At 41.2% G+C, this 26,038-nt stretch overlaps 1 protein-coding gene across 1 annotated transcript in view; it reads left to right on the forward strand.

Moving 5' to 3' along the window:
* The window catches only part of LOC111863286 (EH domain-containing protein 3), a 47,142-nt gene that overhangs the window by 6,055 nt on the left and 15,049 nt on the right, over positions 1 to 26,038 (forward strand). Inside the window, exons 2-7 of the mRNA XM_033750996.1 lie at positions 4,454 to 4,552; positions 17,217 to 17,456; positions 18,155 to 18,340; positions 19,803 to 19,926; positions 22,192 to 22,406; positions 22,739 to 22,888. Of these exons, the coding sequence (XP_033606887.1) occupies positions 4,454 to 4,552; positions 17,217 to 17,456; positions 18,155 to 18,340; positions 19,803 to 19,926; positions 22,192 to 22,406; positions 22,739 to 22,888 (1,014 nt within the window). The remainder of the gene's footprint in view (positions 1 to 4,453; positions 4,553 to 17,216; positions 17,457 to 18,154; positions 18,341 to 19,802; positions 19,927 to 22,191; positions 22,407 to 22,738; positions 22,889 to 26,038) is intronic.

Consider the following 26,038-nt stretch of genomic DNA (forward strand, 5'->3'; position numbering starts at 1 on the left):
AGATAGACTTGAAAGGATTCTGACGATGGTGTATACCGTACTTCTTTTGGCTTGTTTTGGACTTCATCCATCGTCTGGTATGTAAAAGACAAAAGACCACGACGTTTCGGAGACTGGATCTGTCTCCGTCTCCAGTCCGGTGATTGAGACTAGCTCTTTCTAACGCGCTCAACTGAGTAGGTTTATCCTTCCCTACCCACCTGAAGACGGAGACAGATCCAGTCTCCGAAACGTTGTGGTCTTTTGTCTTTTACATACCAGACGATGGATGAAGTCCAAAACAAGCCAAAAGAAGTACGGTATACACCATCGTCAGAATCCTTTCAAGTCTATCTTTGCATTTTGTCTCACAGGTAAAATGTTCTCCGTCTGTACTACATTCCCATCTCACCTCAAACCAGCTCAGCAACATGAGAGGACGATCGCAAGTTACGGAGCTATTTGTTAAGTAATTTCCTCGGGACGAAATGTTATCGAATGTTGACCAATAGCTGAAACTAACTCCATGGAGCTGAACAATTCTTGAGAACCTGCCAGTTGTGCACCTGTCCAAGAATTCCCAAAATTTTATGAAACCCGAAGATTCATTATCGCGTTCACAATAGCTGTCCACTGGTCCCTATCCTGAGTCAGAACAATCCAATCCACGCCACCCCATCTAATGTTTTCTTTTTAGTTTCATGGGGGTTGAGACTGAGTCCACTTCGTACGTCGGCCACCATCTGGCCTATTGTCCAGCCCCGAATGATAGATGATGATTGTGGAGCAGTCGGTGGAATGAGAATTGGCCGGAGAAATGGAAGTACTCGGAAAAAACCTTCCCCCGTGCCACTTTGTCCACCACAAATACCACAAACCTGACCTGGGCTCGAACCCCAGCCGCCGCAGTGGGAAAACGGCGACTAACCGCCTTAGCTATGGTACGGCTTACCCAATCATATCCCTCTAAAATTCATCTTAATATTATCCTCCCACCTACGTCTAGGCCTTCATAGTGCATTTTTTCTTTCAGGCTTTACCACCAAAATCCTATACGCATTCCTCTTCTCCTCCATTCGTGGTACATACCCTGCCGACCTCATCCTCCTTGACTTGACCATTCTAATTATACTTGGAGAAGAGTACAATTTATGAAGCTCCTCATTATGCAGTTTTCTCCAACCTCCCGTCAATTCATCTCTCTTCGGTCCAAATATTCTCCTCGAGAACACCCTGTCTACGTTCCTCCCTTAATGTCAGAGACCAAGTTTCACACCCATACAGAACCACAGGCAAAATTATAGTTTTGTATATTCTAACTTTTATGCTCTTAGATAGCAGATAAGAAGACAAAAGGTTCTGGACTGAATGGTAGCAAGCATCACCCAAATTCAGTCTCCTCTTAATTTCCTCCTGAATCAGATTTTGATTTGTTACTGTCGTCCCCAAATATTTCAACTGTGAACAGCTGAATCTGCGTCAAGTAAACAGAACTGTGTTTTGTGGCGTGAAGTTCCGGAGAATTGTGACCCAGCAGCATGCAAACACACGAGGCTCGAAACGTGCTTAGATACAAGGACGTGTTTACATCCGTGGCTTCCCGAGGCCATATACTGCATGTAATGGGAAATAAACCCCTTATATAACATACAGAGCCCATGTGTATCTCCTTATTATTAAGTTTACGCGTTTGCTCAGATAATTAACGGCCTATCTATCTATCTATCTATCTATCTATCTATCTATCTATCTATCTATCTATCTATCTATCAACTGCGACTTTAATTTCGTCTACAACTGGAAATGCATCACAGCATATGGAAAAACGATATGAAAGCCTTCCAAACCTACTGGCTACATAACAGCATTCTGGGTAAAATTTCAAATGGACGCATCATACTAAACAACATTTAAACACCAACGTGTAATTAAAAAAAATAAATAAATAAAATACATAAGCCTCGATATATATAAGTACTATTATATTTAATATAAGCTATTGTTAATTGTTATTGTCATTATTGTTATTGCTAATAAAATCATTACCACAAACATCTGTCTGTCTGTCTTTCTATCTATCTGTCTATCTATCTCTCTATCCATCTGTCAATGGCTTTACGGCCCTTTGTTGGACCTTGACCGCTTTTTCAGTTTCTTTATCTTTTACACAGTCGGTAAGATTCCTTGGATGGGGGATCAGCCCGTCGCAAGGCCGATACCTGCACGGAGGGACGCACAGACAGGATAAGCACACACAGACATCCATGCCTCGAGTGGGATGCGAACCCACGATCCCAGCGTCCGAGCGAGCGAAGACAGTTCATGCCTTAGGCCGCGTGGCCTCTGTGATGGGCAATTAACGGCCGACTGAAAGAAAATATATGCCAAAACTTGACGCCCACTGTGTAAAATTTGGAGAATATACTTTTTGTAATGGGAAATATTTATACATCTCCACATGTTCTACAATTGTGTTCTTCTGTATCCACCGTACCCGTTTGATCTTGCTTCTGGACACCAGACGCAACACATTCCACGGAGACAATAGCTATCTTACTTGAAGCTCTATAGAAGTTGTAAACCCATGGAACAGTGTCCTTCTTGACGAGAAAGAATATTCCGTTAGTCAAGAAATTCCTTGCCTTTTATACAACTAGCAGGCTCATTACCATGTTTGCGAATGTACCCAATCCTGAGTAGATAAATCAAGTCCACAGTCTCAGTGTGTATAAAGATCAGTTATATTCTCCCACTTTGTTACTGTAATCTCAGTCAGCCTCGCTAGGTAAAGCTACCCCTGTAACAGGCCGTGGAGGCTGTCAGCCTTACGCGTCTGCCGCCCCTTATCCTCCAGAAAGATTCCTGGACTCATTTCTGTTGAATGAATGATTGTATGAGGGGTGGACTTTCTCGGCCCTTGCACCGCGACTTACAGTGATTTATTGTGCTTCTCCTTTTGATTATCCCCTCAGCAATTTTATACGTGGGGGCGTCGAAATAGTCACTTGGTTCCATAAAGTACTGACCCAAGTGACGTAATCTTAAATAAGCTAAGGGCCTCACTTTCGCACAGGATATGTGTGGCTGTTTCATTTTCTTCTTTTGACACCTCTCACAAGTGGTACTATCACTTTGTCCCAGTTTGAAGAGGTGTCATTTGAGATGACAGTGTCCTGTAAGTAGTCCCACCACCCATCATAGCTAGTTCCTGTTTAACTTCAACAGTTCCTCCGCTCTTTCAGCAGAGGGTCCTCGTATGAGTCCCTTTGCTTGCCTGAATCCAATCAAGGGTCCCCAGTATTTCTTGTGCTACTCATTTCTGTTAGTGACTGAGTCGACCCCAGGGCCAAAGTGCTGCTGCAAGGATTAGGTCAATCGAAAGATCTAATAACTTCATCGGGAATCGAACCCGCGACCTTCCGCTTTGTAGCATAGTGTCTCAATCAACTACGCTGCCGCGTGCACCCTCACGACAGTTGTGCTGGATAAATTCTATGCTTGAGCCACACATGAAGGCATTATACAGGTCTCCCAGGAGGAAAGATCAGTATTGTTGGAGGTCATAATATTGGTCTTTCTAAGAAAAAAAATGTATATGTATACGTGTCCTGTTCCGAACAGTTTCCGATGTAGAGCTACACGTATTTCACTGTACAGACGAACAACACGCCATGTCCTCACACGAGTTGGGAAGTGTGGAATTTTCGTAAATGTTAACTGTACCAATTTTGTGACTTGAACAATAAATACCGACATTAGAAACAGCACGTAATATCTCTTTCTTAATAACAGTCTTGGAATGGTGCAGTGAAATAGCCCTGTCTCGGAAACCATTCGGAATAGGATACATGTACATAAACAGTTTTTTTTTTGCTTAGATTTACCGATACTGTGATCTCCAAGAACACTGACTTTCCTCTTGCGACATTCTGCATAGTTACACATGTATGACAGATGTATGCGGTCCTATTTTAGAAACTATAACTATCTACGTTTGTAGGATTTGAGGCTATGCCGCTCCTGCTCTTCCATCCCTCTTAGGTCACAATATTCTCCTGAGCACCCTGTTCTCAAATATCATGTTTAATGTTTTTCACTTAAAAGGAGAGATTATTTTACAAAACGCAAGGAAAATTATATTTTTCTCTGTTTAGTCCTTACGTTACTAGGCAGAAGTTGGGAAAGACGAATGATTCTGAACTGAATGTGTACTATGCCTAAAACATCTCTGAGATTGCGTCACTAAAGAGACAGTCACGTAAATGTTTACATCGTCATAAGAGAGTTACTAGTTTCTGTTTTCAAAATATGATGGTAACCAGAATGACCACATCGGAGATCTCACTGGACGTATAGGCCTCTTCTCCTCTCATGACGCACACTCAGAGATGTTTTGGACGCACGATAGCAAGAACTCCGCAAACTCAATTTGCTCTTAATTTCACTCATCTGCGTTTATGACGTTTTGTTGCAGATTTTCCGCCATGGGGACAGAACACCGACAGAGACCTATCCTACGGACCCTTACAGAGATGGCAGCGCGTGGCCCGAGGGATGGGGTGCCCTTACCAAGGTATTCAGTCGTTTACGAAATTTGGTGCAGAACTACTGAAAATCTTGTGTTTTTATACATATCGAGTATTGATAAAGGCGGCGAAGAAGAATAAGAAGAAAAGTAGGTGAAAAAATAACTCGCGGATGACAGTGGCCGCGCAGTCTAAGGCAGAACCGTCCTCGAATGTTAAAATCGTGGGTTCGAATCCCACTCAAGGCATGGATGTCTGTGTGTGCGTTTATTCTGTGTTTACGTAGCGGCCTTGCGAGGGACTGATCCCCGCCTAAGGAGTCCTACCGACGGTGTATAGGATTAAGAAACTACATAAAAAACGGCCAAGGTCCAACAAAGGGCTGTAGAGCCATAGATGGATGGATGAATTGATGGAAATCATGGGAGAAGCGAGGGATATCTTATTGTGTGTGACTGGGTTAAGAAAAACCCTTGTACGTTAATCATTTGACCATTCGACGCTATGTATTCAGAGGTATTAACAGCATCGTTAAATAAGCAATGAGAGACAGGGAGAGGTATAATGTATAACAGAAGTGTAATGAAAGGGAGAAGCCATGGGAGAGATGGAACACAATTACGGAGGACTGAGGATAATATTGCTAGAAGACTCCCAAATTTCGTCTGATCGTGTTTCAGATAAGTGTAGTATGAAAGTGAAGTCGTTAGGATTATTAGAAGTAGTGGCTTGCGAAAGAAGTCGCTGGATTTTGAGTGTCTGAATTGATGGTGAACTGCATAATTTGGAAATATAATTTGATGGACTTTACAACAAAAATTTTAATTATGATAAATTAAAATCTCGAGGGCTGCACGAGAAGCACAAAATAGCAACATGGAGCTTAGGGGCCTTCTCAGCATTTGCTTCTAGACAGTGATAAATCAAGGAAACTTGTGTCTTTAGATACAATGAACATGAGAACGGAGAATATAACGGCGAACGCATAACGTGGTGCTTGCAATGTATCTCTTTCATTACCGTCTCTACGTAATTACCGTATAACGCAATTAATCCTCTCTTATAACCATGTTACAAAGCCTCATAAGCAAAAGGAAGTTCGTCAAGTAGGAGCTGCGTCATTTCCTGCACAATTTAATTCTCGAAACCACAGCTTGCATGTCCTATAACCCTTTGCAGTATGGCAGAACAGTGACGACAATGGGCAGTCATGTGAAAGCAGTTAACAACATCCATTCTGTAAGCGAGGCAATCACTTCTTTAAAACTTTCTGCGTTGTTTGTTGGAAATTACATTCTATAAAATATACAGTTTCTTGAAGAAGACGTTGAGAGGAGGACTGGGTATATTTTTCTAATAATTTCTTTACGTCCTAACATTGTTGCAATCATAGGTGCCGCTATGCTATTTTTCCAAAAGAGGGAGCAGCCAGAACATTTGAGTACAAAATTAAGTTCAAGCCGCTTAAAATTATTTTGAACATATCGCTCTAGATTCAAGATGAAAGGACGTAAAACAATAAGTTATGAGAAGAACAAATCGTCTACTTTCCTGTATACGACGCGGACAACCTAAAAGACGATGGGTCCAAGAATTATTCTATTTTTGCGTGTGTATTCGTTGCAGCGGTGACGGTTTTTACCGAGCCATTGCCTAGCAACAACAGGTATATACATATAGACACAGAAAGTGATGGGAGGGATTTATGAAGTGAGCCGTTGAGACGTGCTGACGTGCCGTGATATACGTACCGAGTTTCTATTGGTTCAGCCATTCAAAGTTGATAGGGGGCATACACGGACACACAGACAGCATGGTGATCGCATAAGCCTACTTTCATTTGTTCAAAATAAGGAAAACAGAGTAAAATCAATTATAATGTCACGTGTTGGGTATGTCACGCGACAAATAACTTCACACACATTTATTCTTACACACTCAAATACAATTAGTATCACTTCAACTGCATTCTGCGGCGGCCATCTTCCATCTGTCTCTGCCCGTGGCTGGATCTCAACTGTCGTTCGTACGTCCAAGTCCAAGTCCAAATCACATTGCGACTGACGGTCAGTCAGTCTGTCTGTCTTGGTGTCGAGCCCCGGTTGGGGCTCATGACCAGATCCCCCCCCATCATATGATAGTTACTGTCCTGTCCATTTGGGGCGCCCTCTCTGACGAGAGGTCGTGTCTGCCATTTGTCAGTCATAGTCCATATTAGTAAGTCCATTGTCAGTATTTACATATATTTACAAATTTAATCTTAATTCCTATTTCTGTGTACAATATATACAAGGCCTCTGTCAGTCCAGGCTCAGTACAGCAGATTTTGCCCTATTTCTAGTAGTATTCGCTACAACGGCAGTCTAGTCACTAGAACGGTCGTATGCCTGACCGCCGCCAAGTTTAAGCCTCTTCTACTTTGTGTGTCGGGCTTCGCCTTGTCCGATGTTGCGAACATTCTCATTTTCATGATTTTGTATGACTTCTGCTTGTTTCCTGCATAATTTTGTTACAAAGTCACATACGTACGGGATTCTGAATGCCATGTGCAATCGTGGACCGGTGTGCGCCTTGGAAAATTGCCAGTGGTGCGGAGAACCTTGTTTTGCAGGCGCTGCAATTTCACTAGATGAGTGTCTGCCGCGAACTCCCAGGCGGGACTAGCATAAGTCATTACGGATCTCATGAGAGCTTTTTGGAGGGTCATTTTAATGTTAGCGCTCAATCTCTCACTTTTGAATAGGGAATATACTCTAATGAATGTTCTGAAGGCCTTGGCTTCGATCATTTCTATGTGCGATCTCCATGTAACCCTCTTATCGAATATTACACCTAGATATTTTGCACTATTTACAAATGGAATATTTCGTCCATTAAGAGTAAGACAAGACTCAGGCGGTCGACACCCACGAGAAAAGTAGACCCCCTGAGTCTTATCTTCATTAATTTTTATATTCCAGCGCTCACACCAGGTCTCCATTGAGCTGAGACCGCGCTGGAGTTTTCTAACAATAAAACCCTCCTTGGGATCTATCGCATACAGACAGGTGAACACCATGTGTTTGGGCGGCATCATTTATGTACAAATTGGAAAGAGTAGGGGAAAGGACAGAACCTTGTGGCACCCCTGCCTGCATTTCCCTTGACGTTGACATTTCGTCTTCAACCGAAATCCTGAATTTACGTTGAGAAAGAAAGGACCCAATAAGCTTGGTCAAACTGTTCGATAATTCCAATTTTGATAACTTATACAGCAAGCCTGAGTGCCACGTGGTATCAAAGGCCTTTCGAAGTCCAAGAACACCGCAGCCGTAGACATTTTATTGTTGAAATTGAGGGTCACGTGGTCCGCCAGCCTCATACATTGCGATGTCGTGCTGTGACGTGCACGAAAACCAAACTGGCTTGCGTTGAGCAGGCCTCTTTCTACAATACGTTTTTGGAGGAAATTCAAAATTGATTTTTCGAATAGTTTTCCTGTTGTGGACAGGAGGCTGATCGGACGTAGATTTTGCGGGAATTTCGGGTCTCTACCGGGTTTAGGTAAAGTTATTACCTTTGCTTCCTTCCAAGTATTTGGAAAATGAGAGAGCCGAAGACAATGATTAAATAAATGAGTTAGGTGAACCAATAGTCGCCTTGGAAGTTGCCTCAGCCATTCATTTGGGATGCCGTCAATTCCACAGGCCTTTCTCAATTTCAAGGAATTTATCAATTTTTGTACGTCACATGGTCTGATCCTTTGAGGGGGTTTGTCGTCTACGGTTTCCAGCAGAGCTTGAACTCTAGCCTCCACCCGCCGTTCATGGTTATCGCCGCGCAGATCATGCGGCGCGGACTGAATTTCCAAACAATCAGCAATTGCGTTGGCTTTTGCGAATGAGTGAAATTTAAGGCCTGCAGCACCATGAATAGCAGTTGGTGCCCTTGGTCCATCCATCTTTAGGAGGGATTTCGCAATTGGCCATATACCATGAGGTGTGACTTCAGCGTTACCAATTTTTGTTTCCCACCGTTCAAGTGCCTTTTTTCGGGCCATTCGCCTGATTGATTTTGTGACCCAATTTAGTGCCGTCTTACACGCTGGATCCCTGGTTTCTTGCCACAATTTTCGTAGCTTATGTTTTAACAGGCGATCTAGACCGGGAAGATCGTTGTTTATGTCCGAAAGTGTAACTTTTCTTGTGGACAACCTATATGCCGAAGCAATAGAGGCTGCAAAGTCGCGCCCCGCTTTATCGGCTTCTACCCCTGACTTAATTTCTATTTTAGGTAATATTAAATCAGAGGCGAGTCTTTGAAACCACTCCCAATCTGTGAATTTTTCAAAAGGTTCCGAAAGGTTCCTAATTTTAACATGATCCAGTATGTGGAATACTCTTGGTAGGTGATCTGAATCCAAAATATCAGAGACGATGACATCTGACATTCTGATATTTTTGTGGACCACAATATCCAGCACGTCACCATTTCTCGTAGGGGAATAATGAGTCAGTCAGAGTCAGAGTCAGAGTTACTTTATCACTCCTACGGTTCCGTTCCCGCTGTTCCGACAGTCCGTTGTTACGCAACGAGCCTTCTGTTGTTCATCTCCGGGGAAACGCGTTCGTCGTTTCGGCATTCTCTGTGTACGCAACGGCTCACTGTTATTGCGTTTCCATGGAAGTGCCTACTCCAAACACGTTACATTAATTTAATTTTTGGTAAAGTGAGATAAAGTTGCCCCTGTGTTTAACCAATTAAGTACTACGCCCTGAAGGCGTATGGAAGCATAGCTGTATAGATCCACTAATTCTTGACCTCGGCACTAGTTGGAAATGAGTGGTCAGCTTCAAGCCCTCGCCGCTTTATCCCCAGAGAAAGAGCCCTCGGTACCCATTTGATAAAAGTTTGTTTGGGCCCCAGAACCGATCTTGACGACGAGGAGAAGAGAAAACTATCGTCTCTACCAGGACTTGAACTCCAACCCCTCTGCCGTCCAGCTCATAGCCTGTCGCTATACTGACTGCGCTCTCCCGGCTCCCCTTATAGCTAGGTCTCTATTAACCGATCACAGCGGCTGCGAGGTCTAAGGCATGAAATGTCTTCGCCTTCTCGAACGCTGGGATCGTGGGTTCGAATCCCACTTAAGGCATGGATGTTTGTGTTTATTATGTGATTTTATAGGTAGTGGCCTTGCGCGGGCTGATCCCCTGTCCAAGTGGTCTTACCGACTGTCTAAGATTAAGAAACTGAAGTGAAACAGCGTTTCGCGGATGCCCTAGGCTCAAAATGGGGGAGCAACAGTAATAAAGAAAATGTCTCTCTGTTAGTGCGGATAATAAATCCCATTAAGTGGTCGCATTTTCGAATTCGCTCTATTCGAAGTTATAATGACATGTAACTAAGTAAAGGTAAAGCTATCCCTGTACCAGGCCGTGAAGGCCCATAGGATTGTGAGACGTTGAGGCTCCCACATTATCTAGACAATTGGCTCACAGATGGCGGCGAGGTTGTCAGCCTTACGCGCCGGCCGCCCTTTACCCCCAGGAAGATTCCTGGTACTGGTTTCTGTTAGAGGCTGAATCGACTCTAGGGCCATAGGGCGGCTGGAAGGATTAGTTCAACTGAAAAAAAAATTCACGTCATAGGGATTCGATCCCGCGACGTTCCGGCTCGTAGCATATTTCCTCAACCAACTACCCTACCGCGTGCCCCCTACTTCCCATATTTTGAAAAAATAAAAGGATGCTTATGATATCACCGTGCTGTCTGTGTGTCTCTGTCCCCCTTCCCTAAAGTTGTCAGTCACAAGCTCGGTAAATACGTCCCCGCTGCAATGAATACACGCAACGACAGAAGAACTGTTGGACACGGTGCTTTTTATGCGGTATGTGTCTCATCAGTGAACGGAGAGGTTCATGGAGGTAGGCCTAGGCCCACTGGGGCTGTAGTGCCAAGGGAAAAAACAAGTGTCTCATCAAATACTCAATATGTCGTGAAAGAAAAATAGGCTCACCGTGTGGAGGCGGGGTCTAATACCTCCACCGTGACCCTGCGAGTCGTAGGAGGCGACAAAAAGGGAAGTCTCGAATCTGAGACAGTTAATATGGTCGCGAGTCCCACGGGACTCGGACCCGAGAATGACTGCTCTGGTGAGGCCAGCAGCAATTGTAAACGACAGACCCGTCCTCTCGTCAGAGAGAGCACCCTAGATCAACAGACCAGCAACTGTCTGAGATTAATAAAAATCTGGTCGCAAGCCCCAGATGGGTGCTTTATTCCAAGACAGACTGGCCGACTGACCTTCGGTTGTAACATAAGACTCGGCTCGACTCGGAAAGTAGGGGGATTAATTCTTCCTATAATTTTTCATTATTAGCTCTGCCATGTCTATCTGCCTCTAACAACTCGAATGCCGCTGAGCTGGTTTTAATTAAATTTCATATTGGAGAGTTTTACTAAAATTTGTCATTGCATTTCAATTTTGGTTAAAATCGGACAAAATAAGCCATACTTTATATAGGAAGGAACAGAAATTTCTTCGCCTGTCTCGAGCGTATGTTTTTAACGTGCGTCCGGTTTTCATATGCAGGGAAATTCAAATATACGCAGGATATTTCTTCCGTAAGTTTGCCTACACTAGATATGACGTACCGTGGTTCATAGAGTAGGTTTACTTTACGTGAGAAGGGGAGTAGAATCAGCCACGCAAAAGGGTGTTTCTTCTGAGAATTGAGTATGTAAAGGTTCTAGGTAAATGATGTTTGAGGTTCTTATGGAAGTAACTACGAAGATTACGACCTTCTGAGATGTGACGCCATGTATAGTCTGGTAGATAGATCTAGGCACCAACGTTTCGGAGAAACCTGCTGCCTTCTTCAGGCTTGAAGAAGCAGAACTGAAGATGGAGGCAGCAAGTTTCTCCGAAACTTACGTGTTCGTCCAAAATAATTATACGGAGTCACATTCTATGTAAAGATAAAATTTTCCCTGTGCTTAATTTAGCATCATGATATGAAGACTTGCTGGAGTGGAGGTATTGCTCCATGTATTCTTGACCTCGGCACTAGATGGAGGTCAGTGGTCAGCTTCCGTTACACACTGGATAGGAGGCTCGGTGGGTTCCAGATCCGGCCTGGGTTCTGTGGAGAAGGTAAATCCTCTAACTTTGCTGATAATCGAACCGCGGTTTCCCGGTCGTTCAGCCCGCAGCTTTGTCGTTGTACTGACTGAGATAACCCTATTCAGATTGGACCGATTGCACTACAATGTTGGAGGGGGGAGGGGTCTTATCCGTCTTCCATACTTCTGACGTCACTCGATGGAGTCAAGATCCTAAAGATTGTAAATTATATACACGTACAAAAGAAGTGAACATATGTCAGGATGAGTCGTGCGTCAGCTCTTGATGACGCCTGCGATTTGAAGGAACTGATGCTAATAAATGCCAGAAAGTGAATCTGAAAGGAAAGTTAAACTTTTATTGATTGATTGATTATTTAACGACATCGGATCCTGTGCAGAAACCGGCCTTTTTATCAGCCTACTTTCTTTATTCTGAAAAAAAAAATACAAGAAATTCTAGGAAAACTTTCCATATAAACGACATGGACTGCATATAAAACGAAAAAAAAAAATAATAGAGGGTTACACAGACACACAGCCGAGCAGACACACAGAGAGCAAAGTGAACTCATAAGCCTCTCATTTTTTCTAAACAAGAAAAGTAGGTTGAAAGGGGGCTTATGTGATCACCTTACTCCCCTATCGTTGCAAGGCAGAGGGCTCAGTAAACACATTCCTGCTGCAACGAATACACACGCAACAACCAAACAAACGTTGGACGTTGTGTTTTCTATGCGGCCTTGTCGTATCAGACACTCAGTTTGTAGTGAAAGGAAAGTAGGTGGTTAGTTCTTCCCGGATTTTCTTGTGCGTTTATTTTTTTTAAGAGGGAGAGTCAGTAAATAGGTCACAAACGGATGTAAAATGTAAAACAAGTGAGATTCGAACCTGGGAAGAAACACTTATTTCTCGACATATCCTCCACCAATACACTTGTCCCATCGCTTTATCAGCGCCTCGAAACCCGCAGCATAGAAGTCTTTTGACTGTTGTCTCAGTCATTTCCACACCTCCGTTTCAGCCTCTTCGCCATCAGCTAAACGTTTGCCACCAAGGTGATTTTTTAGCATCTAGATCTATCTAGATTTTTCTCAAGCCTCTTCCTACAAATTATGGGACAGCACGCTTACAGTAAAATAGGCCACAAACGCTTCCTTGCACATATTTCCCATTTCCTCATGAACAGTGACCATCCCAGGTGAGAATATCGCCACGAATGAGAAAATAGGAGTCAGAAAGAAGATGGCTGTGATCTATTGTCTCGAAATTTTCTGTACAAGTCTGAGGAAATTGTGCAAGAGCCCCAGTCATGATAACTGGCAACTCGACCAAGATTTGAATAGTCTATCCCCTGAACACAAATCGAGAGGATTGCTTCTTCAGCAGCTTGTTCAGTTTTTCACGCATGGAGCTATCCCTTTTTGAGAAGCTGTCAATTGTCTACCCACCTATGCCTTGGTCTTCCCAGTGGTTTCCTTCCTTCCAGCTTACCCACCAATATCCTATATGCATTTCTCCTCTCCCAATTCGTGCTACATGCCCTGCCCATCTCATCCTTCAGATATAGGGAGAATGAGTAAATAAAAGAGAAGTACAAATTTTCCTGTTGATTTGTATGGGTGTGCAATCTTAAGAAACAGTAAGAAGTTCTGGGAAGAAATAATCACATTTCATACAACACAGATTGCTCAGAAAACGACACCTCCAATAAGTGTCTGTTGCCACCGAAACGTCTTTACCGAGTTGTTGCCCAGCAAGGATAGTTGGATACACAGACACCCACAGAAACATGTGTCCAATTTTTTTTTTCTATTGTTGCCTGTGTTTGTTGGTGTGGGAACGTGTTTCCAGAACCTGTGCCTAGCAATGAATGGAAGGATACATTTTACCAAGCCTTAGCAACAATAGGAGGGATACACATGCAGACATACAGACTGATGGGAGGAATTTATGAAGTTCATCGCACACATGGGCTCAGTTGCCATGATACCGAAGTTCATAAAGACTGATTCAGGCATTCAGAAGTTAATATGGCTGATTCATGGACACATAAGATACACAGACAGCATTGAGATTGCATAAGTTTAATTTAGGAAAGTAGGCTAAAAATGGGTGTTTTTTTCAGAACCGAGTGCTGAGGAGAATATTTGGATATGAGATAGAGGTAGTGATAGGAGATAGGTGAAAATTGCACAATGAGGAGTTTAATAATTTTCACATCACTCAACAATGAGCAAATCAAGGAGGATAAGATGGTTTTGGCAAGTAACTTGCATGGGAGAGGTGAGAAATGTGGATAGATTTTTAGTCTGAGAAATTGAAGGGGAAGTTACTTGGGAGATTTAGGCATAGTTGGAAGGATAATATTAAGTGGAACATAAGGGAATAGGCTATGAGGATATGGACTGGATCTGTTTTGGTTCAGGAGAGATCTGGTAGTGCACTGTTTTAAACATGGTAATGAACTTTTGGGTTTCATGACAGGTAGGGTATTTTTTTGGCTATTTAAGCAGCTAATTTCATTTGAGGGACTCTGGTGTGTGAAGTTGGTTAGGTAGCTGTAGTTTCTAAACTAGTACTGCAAACATCTGTCTTACTGTCTGTCTAAATCATCCTTGAAGGTATGTTTCACCTTGAGTAAGGTAAAGCTATCCTTCTGACAGACCATGAAGGCTGTTACGGTTGTGAGACGTTGAGACTCCCACATTTTCTCTAGACAATTCACTCACAAATGGCGGTAAGTTTGTCACCGTTATATGCCTGCTGCCCTTTACACCCAGGAAGATTCCTGTACTAATTTCTGTTAGAGGCTGATTCAACTCCAGGACCATGGTGTGGCTGGAAGGATTAGGCAAATTGAAAAAATCTACCTCATCGGGGCTTGATCCTGTGACCCTCCAGCTTGTAGCATAGTGTCTCAGTCTACTACAGTACCGTGTGCCCCCTTTTACCTTCAGTAAGTAACCATACAGAAGAAAAGTTCTTTGTGATCAATGAGATCTCCAGTATGAATACTTTGATTCTCCTTATGTTGAAATAATGTTGACATAATAGTTCATCTTAGTATCTGATATTGATTCAACTTCCAAGATATTTTAGTCATAACAGGCAGCATTGTATTATATACTGTCTTTCTTCAAGAGTCAAGCACAGAATTTATTACACACACAAAGTACATCAGACCTAACTAACTCCATGGAGATTAGCCTTTCTTGAGAAGTTGCCAGTTGTGCAAATACTCAAACATTTTATGGAACCCGAAGGTTCATTACTGAGTTCACTAGAGTCCTCCACTGGTCCCTATCCTGAGCCAGATAAATTCAGTCCATATGACCCCATCTTATTACTTATAAGGCCCATTTTAATATTATCCACCTTTCTACATCTTGATCTTCCTAGCAGTCTCTTTCCTTATAGCTTTCCCACCAAAATGCTATATTACATTGGACCTACTACTATAAAAGGAACTTGACTCCAAAGCAGGTTGAAGTATTTAATTTTCTCTATATCACATCTTACATTATGCAATTAAATTGCCACACAGGCTTCATAAAGTGACAAGAAATTTTCATACTTTCTCACAAACAAGAATGAAAACGTAGGAATCAGAAATACCACAGTTCATAACAAATTTAATTACATGTATTAGCATATTAGAGGTTATCTAAAAAAAACTAAACTCCGTGATTTTAGTCCGCAAGCGAACTATACTGGCCAAGCGACCGCCGCTTGTCGGCGAAATTAGTGCCAACTTTTGCAGATAGAGGGTGTCGCATGGTCAGTGCAACAAATCCCCATGGCCATTAGTTCTGATTTTCTAGACCGGAGCCGCTATTTCCTTGAAATAGCTCCTCAATTATCATCACGATGCTGAGTGGACCCCGTCTCAGACCCACTATTTCTCAGAAAAAAAAAACTGGTAGCGCCGGGAATCGAACCTGGATCTCTGGATATGTAGCCAGGAACTCTGACCACTAGACCACAGTGGCAGTCAAGGTCATCCAACATAGATATTTTATGTGTAAGATATGTCTGCCTGTCTGTGATGCAATTTGACAGTTCTTTCTTTAATTTTACATGAGAGGCTTTCACTAAAAGTTTGCTGGGCAATTCCAGTTCTCAGCCATGTTGATCCATAACAAATTCAACTTGACTGAAGCCCATAAATGGATTAACAGTCTGAAAGTGAGCCTAATAAACTAGTGAATTTTCTGTACCACCTGTAACAGTCTATAGAGTAAATGAGCGAGCCAAGAATTGCTATGCTAGTCACCCACTTCCTAAATTTTTCTCTATAGTAGTTGGTTGAGACACTGTGCTACAAGCCAGAAGGTCACGGATTCGATTCCCAATGAAGTCATTAGATTTTTCAATTGACCTAATCCTTTCAGCCACAATATCTCCCTTGGATCAACTCAACCTCTAACAGAAATGAGTACCAGGAATCTTCTGTTGACACAGGACAACTGGCATATAAAGCTGACAACCCCACCACCATCTGTGAGGCGATTGTCTAACAAATGTGGGAGCCTCGTTGTTTCACAAACATATGTGCTTCCACAGCCTTTTACAGGGATAGCTATATCTTTTTTACCTATAAGAGTAATGTCATAGGTGGTTAGACACTGGCTTCTTGCCTAAGCTTCAATGTTCAAGTGAGATTGGTGGAGAGTTGCACTGGAGCAGGGCTTTCTCCTAGTTTCTCCAATATCCCACCATCATTCCATATTCATCTATCACCACCCGTCTGACTCATGAAAATTCCCTGTCAAGGCAGCATATCACATCATTGGCCTTTAAGCTGGTGACCTTCTCTTACCTGGCACTTGGCTGAACAAAGAGTGAGGCAGTTAATGTCACAATATCAAATACATTCTTCCCAATTGTGTGCCAGGATAGCGTAGTCGGTATAACGACTGGCTACGGGCTGGATGACCGAAGGGTTGGATTTCGAGTTCTGGAAGGGTCAAGAATTTTCTTTTCTCCACGACGTCCACACTGGCTCTGGGGCTCAATCAGCCTCCTATCCAGTGGGTACTGGGAACTTTATCCCCGAGGATAAAGCAGCAGAGGCATGAAGCTGACCACTCAACTCCAGCTAATGCTGAGCCCAAGAAAATGTGGATCTATATATTCACTCCCTCATGTGCCTTCAAGGCATAGTGGTTAATTAGTTAAGCACAGGGACAACTTTACCTTTTTTTTTTTTTTAAGGATTACATCTTGTTGCATATATACAATGAACATATATCATGTTTCCATCAACGCAACAATACTTTATTATTTGTTGATTTATATAGCACGCACCACATGTTTCGACCACAAATGGATCATAGAGAAACTTGCAGCACCTGAAGATGACCCATTTGAGGTCGAAACATGTAGAGCGTGCTATATAAATAAACGAATAAATAATAAAGTACTGTTGGACTGATGGTAAAAATTATATATGTTCATTTATCTTTTATTTTACCTTTACTCTTCCCAATCATACATAATGTCTATCTTGTAGTCTTCTTTGAAAGAATCCCTAAGATTAAAATGAAGGCTAAAGTATAATTAAAATTACGCAAGATACATGAGACTGTTCCTTATTTATTGCAGAAAGGTATGCTGCAGATGTTCAAACTTGGAGAGTTCCTGCGGACTCGTTACAATGGCTACCTAAGCGAACTGTATTATCCCAAAGATTTTCTGATGAAAAGCAGTGCTAATGATCGTTGTCTGATGAGTGCTCAGGCTGTTCTTGCAGGGCTGTATCCGCCCAAAGGGATGCAAGTGTGGTTACCTGATCTCAAATGGCAACCCATACCAGTTCATTCCACCCCTAGGCACCTGGACCAGGTAACATGATTTGTTCATTTTCCAACTTTTTTTAGGATCTATCCTTTTTGAATAACACTTCCTGTTTTTATATGGGTGGTATTGTTAAGGGTTTACTTTGTAATTTTCTTCCAAGCCCCACCCCAAATGCATTAACACTGATTCCTTCTATTCCAGTCAATACTCAATGATGTAAGGCTCAGCTTCTTACAGCATGCATAACAACTAACCAACAAACAAATTTGCTAACTTAATTTTTTCATCCCGTTGTGTATACAGAATTAAGGTATGCAGATCTGTCTATACAGTGATTGGATATAAGTTATTAACACTAATAAAATGACAATATGAAACCAACTAAGTATCTAAGTAACAAAGTGTAATTAACTAGCTGATTCACTAAATAAGGAACCAACCAATATACATGTTAACTGATTGAATGACTGAGTGATGTGGAATATGTCATATAAATACAAAACATATGTACAAACCCAATGGAGTTCTCACACAAGAGCAACCAAGAATGCACAGTGACTACACACAAGGCTATTTAAAGAAACATAAGTTATTTTGTAGACAATAGGGTTAATTATAAACAGACATATTGATGTTGAAAATGTAGTAAAAATGAAATAGAAATACATTTGCTTCCTGAATTAAACACAATACAGAAAATGTTAAGAAGCCCATTGATTAAGAGTTGTTTTATTGCTTTTCAGCTCATTGTAATGAAGAAGCCATGCCCAAGAAATGAGCAGGAATTACGTAAAGCATACAGGTCCAGTGTGATAACAGAGTTGAACCATGAGAATGGAGATTTATATGATTACCTGACCATGCACACAGGACAGAATATCACCAATGTCACAGCAGTCGAGTTTCTCTATAACACACTGGAAATAGAGGCAAGTTCAAGATATACTCGTTCACTGAGAGCTGGTGTGGCATAAGACTCAGGGTGACGTTTGGTGCAGTTTTGCTTCCATCTGGTACTGGAGCCAAGTCTGACTAGTGTAAATTAAAAGAAAAAATTAACCTAAAGTATGCTGTTACGGATGTAGACTTTAAATTTAAACTGTGATTTGGAAGTCAGATTCAATTTAATACTGATAGATATTTTGTGTTATAACATCATATAGTCCTGTGTGTGAACATCCCACATTATCACGCATTTTCTGCAACGCACACTCTTCACATCACTTTTCACCATCACGCACGCTAACCAATCAAATTGCTCCAAATGTTCGCATTTATACTGCGCTTGCTGCTAGCCCCACATCTACATCATCACGCACGCTAGCCAATCAGCGCCCTGCAAATTCTTCCTCCTCAATTTCAAGTTTCGCTCCACCCACCAAGCAGTGTATAAAAAGGAGCAGCCACAAACGGGCAGCATCAGTCTAACTCCAGCCTTCAGTCTTCGATCAAGCTACATCAGCCAGCACACTTCGTCGCCAGCGCTCGGTCTTCGGAGGCATTGGCAGGCTGCGCCAGGCACGACTGCCTCAGCCCTCCGGCCCTCACACCTGACGCACTGCGGCAACTCGCCTGGACTCGCCGGTGGTCGTGTCCCTGTCCGACCCACTGGGCATCTGGCATAGCCACTGCCTCATCACTCCTACGACCGCGCTGAGTGACCACGCAACTTCAACTCCCCTGCTGCACAGCGATCAAGCAACTACCACAATCTGCCGCACTGCGATCAAGCCACAGCCGCACTGCGGGCAGTCAACACCGAAACTAATCTCTCCCTACCGGCGTGCGCCGCGCTACCTCACCGGTCAAGCATCTCAGCAACCACGGTCCTTTTCAGGACCAACAAACTGTTCCGAAGAAGTGGGTTGTCATCGGATTAATGACAAAACTACATAAAACCCCACATTATGCAGATGTTGAAGTTTCAGAGGAACATGCTGCTAACATTTTCAGAGATGAAGTGTGCAGGATGAGGGAACAGTTATATTATATACCAGAGTACCCTCTCCCATAGGCCTGAAAAAGAGCCTTCCTTACAGCCTGTCTGTATCACTAAAATGATTCTTACCCAAAACACGTAACACCAAAAATGGCAGTAGCATTATTCCTCCAAAACACAAATCTCTGCCTGCAAATCTACATGATGTCATACACCCAGAATACCTCACTCTAAACACTCATCGTCAAGAATACCTCAAAACTTATAAAACAGAACTTTATAGCATACATGTCAGTATACATTATAACCACTTGTATTTAACGAACAGAAAGCTCTGACACACATAATTTTCAGATATAGTGTAGACACTGCTTTGACAAATGTGAATATGACCAAATTACTGACTCATTCCCTTTTCAAAATAAACAATACAATCAGTAATCATGCTATAGGCATCACATGGGCTTCCACTGCCAGAATGGACACGAACTGTGTACCCCGAGAAAATGAGACATCTGGCAGCAATTAGTCTTACAGTCTTCACCCATAATGACATCCTGAAGAGACTGACTGGTGGTAAGTGTGTGCTGTTGATACAAACCTTTGCTTCTTGAATTTACTATAGAGAGAGGCAATGTGATGGGTATCTGTTAATTTGTTTAGACAATGTAGATGAGTGATTATCAAATTATACAAACAGATGATCTCAACAAAAGTTCGGTTTGGTCTCTAGTAATACAGTCGCTTAGTCATTACAGTGACTAGATATGGGCTGCCATTCACAGTAGCTGCACTGTCTAAGGCATGAAGTGTCTTAATCTTCTCAAACACTGGGATCAGGGGTTCAAATCCCACTTGGGGCATGGATGTCTGTCTGCTTTTATTCTCTATTTGTGTTGTTCTGTGTAGGTAGCGACCTTCTGATGGTATAATCCCTCATCCAAGGAGTCCTACTGACTGTCTATAAGTTTAAGAAACTGAAAGAAGTGACCAGGGTCTAAATTTGGCTGTAGGGCCATTAATAGTTAGGTATGAGCTAGAACAGTGATTCTTAAATTTTTCAATCTTGTGTCCCACTGGTCATTCTGGTAAAAACCACAGTCCCACTACAGTAAAAGTGAAGCTTCTTTTTTCTCAGTAAGCATGTTTTTGTAGTTATATACATTTTAGTATTATGTTATCCCTCATCCAAGGAGTCCTACTGACTGTCTATAAGTTTAAGAAACTGAAAGAAGTGACCAGGGTCTAAATTTGGCTGTAGGGCCATTAATAGTTAGGTATGAGCTAGAACAGTGATTCTTAAATTTTTCAATCTTGTGTCCCACTGGTCATTCTGGTAAAAACCACAGTCCCACTACAGTAAAAGTGAAGCTTCTTTTTTCTCAGTAAGCATGTTTTTGTAGTTATATACATTTTAGTATTATGTTAATCTTTAATGAATATTTGTAAAAATGTAGAGACTATAATAATTTTTTATTATGTGTTTTATTCCTGTAATTGTATAAATCTGCATAGATGTGTTGACAGAAATGATTTCAGTTTCTTGTCAGCTCATGTTATGAGAGCATTATCTGTCCTGAATTTTCGAATCTGACACTTTGTAGAATAAACTGTGGACAAAAAATCAGCTTCATACTTTTCTCTGACAGTTGACTAAATACCTGATTTGCATTTGATCCCTAGCCATAGCACAGCGTGTCCTATCTTAAAGTTTACCTCTCCTGTGTCCTTAGTTGTTCCAAATGTTAATCAGAATTGTACGTTGAACTACAGTGTAACTCCACCACCCTGAGTGTTTTTGAGTTTTTGGCATGAATAATAATTCTTTGATATATTTTGATGCTTAGTAATCTCTACAACTGTTGCAGCATTGTTAAATAAACTACAGATTAATTAGCAAAACTGAGAAATAAATCATTAAATCATGGTTAGTCTAATTAACAGTACTGAGGAGCTAAAAATGAGATTCCAAATTTATAGCACTGGCTTAAATTTCATTCTGAAAGAAAAATGTTAAGGTTATAATGCCAATTTTAAAATAGCTGCATATCATATTATCACTGTTTTCACAAATTCGCAATCATGTGAATTTTACATATAAAAGTTTTGAGCATGTACACCAAAATTTTAAGTCTTTGCCATAGAATTCAATACAATTCAATTCAATATTATCACCACTACTGTTCTACTGAGATGGCAGCACCAGCCTCTGCCAGTCTTCCTGCATTTATTCGGCATAAAATAAAAAATAGAATGTACAAATGACAGACCCAACCCCTCGTCAGAGAGGGCGCCCCACATGGACAGGACAGTAACTTTCACAAAAAGAGAAACATCTGGTCATGACCCCCTGCTGGGGCTTGATACCAAGACAGACAGACTGACCATCAGTCGCAATGTAACTTTGACTTTGACTTAGACAGTAGAATGTAGTGCAGCTAACTGCGGTTGATTGCGTGATGTTTCATATTTCCAATACCTGTTGATTGCTGAATTGGATAGATTTATTGTAGAGAAAGCTGTTTTATTTATTTATTGGCCTGTTCTATAACAGCGTTTATTACATGACATCGAATGATAGGATGTCTAGTGAATAATTAATTGGAAATAATGCGGAAGGAAGTGGTTGTGGGCTGAGGAAAACTTAGAAAACGATGGGCTATCCAGCACGATATTTAAACCCGGAACTTCCCAATATGAAACATGAATATGGAACGTGGAGGAGAGAAGTAATAAATACTGAATTTTTAATTATGCTGTTCAGGAAAAATTGCTAGATGGTAAGAAGAAACAGTAACTCTGTAATTGGTAACCTATTTTGATTGCAATTGTGATTTTCAGGCCCATTAGTGGGAGAGATTGTGCAGAATATGGAGAATAAGAGGAGAGGTTCACTGAAGCCTGATCGCAAGATGGTGCTTTACTCGGCACATGACATCACCATTGTGAATGCGTGGCGTGCTCTGGGATTCACAGATCTCATTAAACCTGATTATGGAGCCTCATTGGTGTTTGAGTTACATACAACAAGATCTGGAACAAGCTATGAGGTGAAGGTTGGTATTTAGGCTTACCAATTGTGTGTCTGAATGCTGGTAAGAATGCTTAAATATATTTTGAACCAAGCCATTAACTGGAAACAGTAGTTGCATTACAGGTCACCATTTGAGCTATATCAAGCTACATTCTTCTGGGTTGCAATCTTCATGTAATTTGGTAGGTGGGAACCATTTTGGAGGAACCAGCTGTCTTCATCTTCAATTGACATTTTCTTCCAAAACGATGTTATGCATCTACCAAATTAGACAACCTGGAAGGCCATAATTTTGACAGTCACTGCATGAGAACCTCAAATCTCACAGTGTGGTGTTATGGTTGTTCTTTGCAGTTGTTATACTTGAGCAACACAACCACCTCACATCTTATTATACTGAACATGCCGAACTGTGGACAGCCCTGTTACCTGGACACTTTCCTGAGACTTCTCCGCCCAGTAGTGCCAGAAGATTGGGATGAGGAGTGCCAAACCACTATAGAATAGAAGTAAATTGTAATGTACATACTGAATTTGTGATTATTTTTATATTTTAAAAGTATGGCATGATTTGTATATGGCCTGACGTGTATAAACTATGAAAAAACATGTATATACTTTTTAAATTTGTAAGAATTTAATGAATTAATTTTTCACATGTGTTGATAAGTGAACAATAAGGGTCCAGTGCTATGACCCTCATCAGTTATCATAAAAAATTGTTTCTGATACCTCCAGTTAATGTATTTTGACCTGCTTGACCTGTGTTTGTCTGTAAAAGTAAAGGAAAACACATCCAAGATGGGACCTTCCATAAGACCAGATTCAATTCACTGAGACCTGCCTTGTTCCAGAGCACACATTTTACGCTGCAAGTGGACGTGCCTGTATTTTTTACTATTCAAGATGACTGCTGTGATAAATCTGAACATCTGGATACAGTACTAATGTAGTTACACCTTATTAAAGTGGCTGGGCTTAGGGAATGGTGAAAATGTTGTACCTATAATCCAACGTGGACTGTAGTAAAGGATGTTCATTTGTATGGAAAGTATATCAGGAATGAAATTCATACATTGTCATACATGTCATTGATCTTATTTATGTCTATGTGTCTGGCCCTTTTAATAAATTTTAAACACTCTGACTAAGTTGCTTTAAATTTGGTATGGATATTGGAATCCAGTTTCATGTTCATAGCCTTTGTAAATGGTGGGGAATTTTATGCGTGAATGACTGAATGAGTGTGACTGAAGGGATTAAGGAAAATTATAAAACATACACTTATAATAGCTGATGGCTAAGGCAGAGAATCAAACTCCAGAACTCCTAACCATGAAGCAGGGAGTCACTTATCCATGATCTTAAGTGGTGTAAAAATGAAGGTTGTATCTTATCACAGTTTGATACCTCAGGTGTTGGTTATGTAATAGAAAAGAAACGGATATCGAATGAAATGACAGGAACACTGATAAACAACTTGCACAACAGAAATAACATGTTAAAAATAGGGTATTATGTTATAACTTATTAGAAATAGTTACTGGAATTTCATTCTTAGTATTTCATGTCATTTAAGTCACTCCCAAATAGAAAGTATTTTAGAACTCTAAAACATCATTTTATGCTTATTCTACTGTTTTCCAAGGATGGGCTCACAACCCTCTTTTGGCTTCAGTTCAGCATGGGGATATATGATCTCTTATTTTACTTAACTAAATCATTCACTCACAGAGCTGAGCCCTACTTGAGAAGCTGCCAATTGTGCAGCTACTCAAGGACCTCCCAGCATTTTATGTAAACTGAAAGTTCATTACTGTGTTCACAAGAGCCATCCTCTAGTCCCTATCCTGAGCCAGATCAATCCAGTCTGTATCATCCCATCCTATCTCACTAAGATCCATTGTACACCCATCTGTGTCTTGGTCTTCCTAGTGGTCTCTTTCCTTCTGGCTTTCCCACCAATATCCTATACGTATTCCTCATCTCCCCCATTCGTGCTACATGACCTGCCCACCTCATCCTCCTTGACTTGATCATTCTAATTGTACTTGGAGAAGAGTACATGTTATGAAGCTCCTCATTATGCAGTTTTCTCTAACCTCCTGTCACTTCAACTCTCTTTGATCCAAATATTCTCGTCAGCACCCTCTTCTCAAACACTCTCAGTCTGTGTTCCACAATGTCACAGACCAAGTTTCACACCCATACAGAACCACAGGCAAAAATTGTAGTTTCGTATATTCTATTTTACTTATGTTTTCCTCTTGAATCAGGTTTTGATTTGTTATAGTCATTCACAAATATCTGAACTGTGCCACATTTTCGAAGGTTCTGTTAGCTATCTTTATGTCATGATTTTGCCATGCATTCTGGTGACGAGACAGCAACATATACTTAGTTTTCTCTGTGTTTACTTCTAGACTAACCTCCTTACTGGGGTCAGTTAAAGTTTGTGTGTTTTTCTTTATGGAACCTATGTTATCACCCAGTAGATTCACATCATCAGCATAGACCAACGGCTGATGTGTCCCATTTGATTTTAGTCCCACCTGGTTTCCCTGGACCTTCCTAATGGCATATTCTATAGCAAAGTTGAAAAGCAATAGCTATAAAACATTTCCTTCTCTTAGACCATTCTGGATAGGAAAATTATGAGACAACTATTTTCCTATATGAACTTTACTATATATTTCGTTTAAACACATTTTAATCATCCAAACTTATTTCATGGGTACCCAAAACTCTATGAAAATGTTGTTCAATAATTCCCTCCTAACTGAATCATAGGCTTTCTTGAAGTCTATGAATAGGTGATGTACTGTCTCATTGTAGTCCCACTTTTTCTCCAGTATCTGACGAATGCAAAAAATCTGATCAGTATTTGATTTGTTGTGTCAAAACCTACACTGATGATCTCCAATAATTTCATCTATGTATGGACTTAAACATGAGAGAAGAATATTGAACAAAATTTTGTATGAAGTTGATGGCAGTGATATCCCACGATAATTACTACAGACAGTTTTATCACCCTTCTTGTGAACTGGGAAAATAATAGGCTCCTTCCACCAATCAAGCAACTCTTTCTTATTCCAAATAGAATTAATTAGCTTACAGATATTAGAACATAATATTTCACTTCTTGCTTGAATCAATTCTGGCAGAATTTGATCACTACCTGGTGGTCTTTACCATTTTAACATTACAATAGCAATTTCAAACTCAGAAGGGCTAGGTTCAGGTACTAACAGCTCACCTGTATGTATTTCTATCTGCCTAATGTCACTGACCCTGTATATGAGGGATAGTCAAATGAAAACAGGTCAGAAGCCAAAACATATTAAAGAACATTTCTTACCTCAAAAGTAATCTCCAAAATTGTTAATACATTTATCCCACTGAGAGATAAGACGGTCAGTCCCATCCTTGAAAAAGCTTGTGGGCTGTCTACGGAACCACATCTTTACCCAGCCGCACACGTCTTCGTCTGGTGCAAACCAATGTCCACAAATATCTCTCTTCAGGTCTCCAAAAATGTGAAAATCACATGGCTGTAGGGTGGATGTTGAAGCACTTNTGTGAAACTTACATGGGGAGAGATCTTGGCTGTAGGGGGGATGTTGAAGCACTTGCCAACCAAATCTCTGTAGC

The sequence above is a fragment of the Cryptotermes secundus genome, unplaced genomic scaffold (assembly GCF_002891405.2).
Source record: "Cryptotermes secundus unplaced genomic scaffold, Csec_1.0 scaffold9, whole genome shotgun sequence".
Lineage (NCBI taxonomy): Eukaryota > Metazoa > Arthropoda > Insecta > Blattodea > Kalotermitidae > Cryptotermes > Cryptotermes secundus.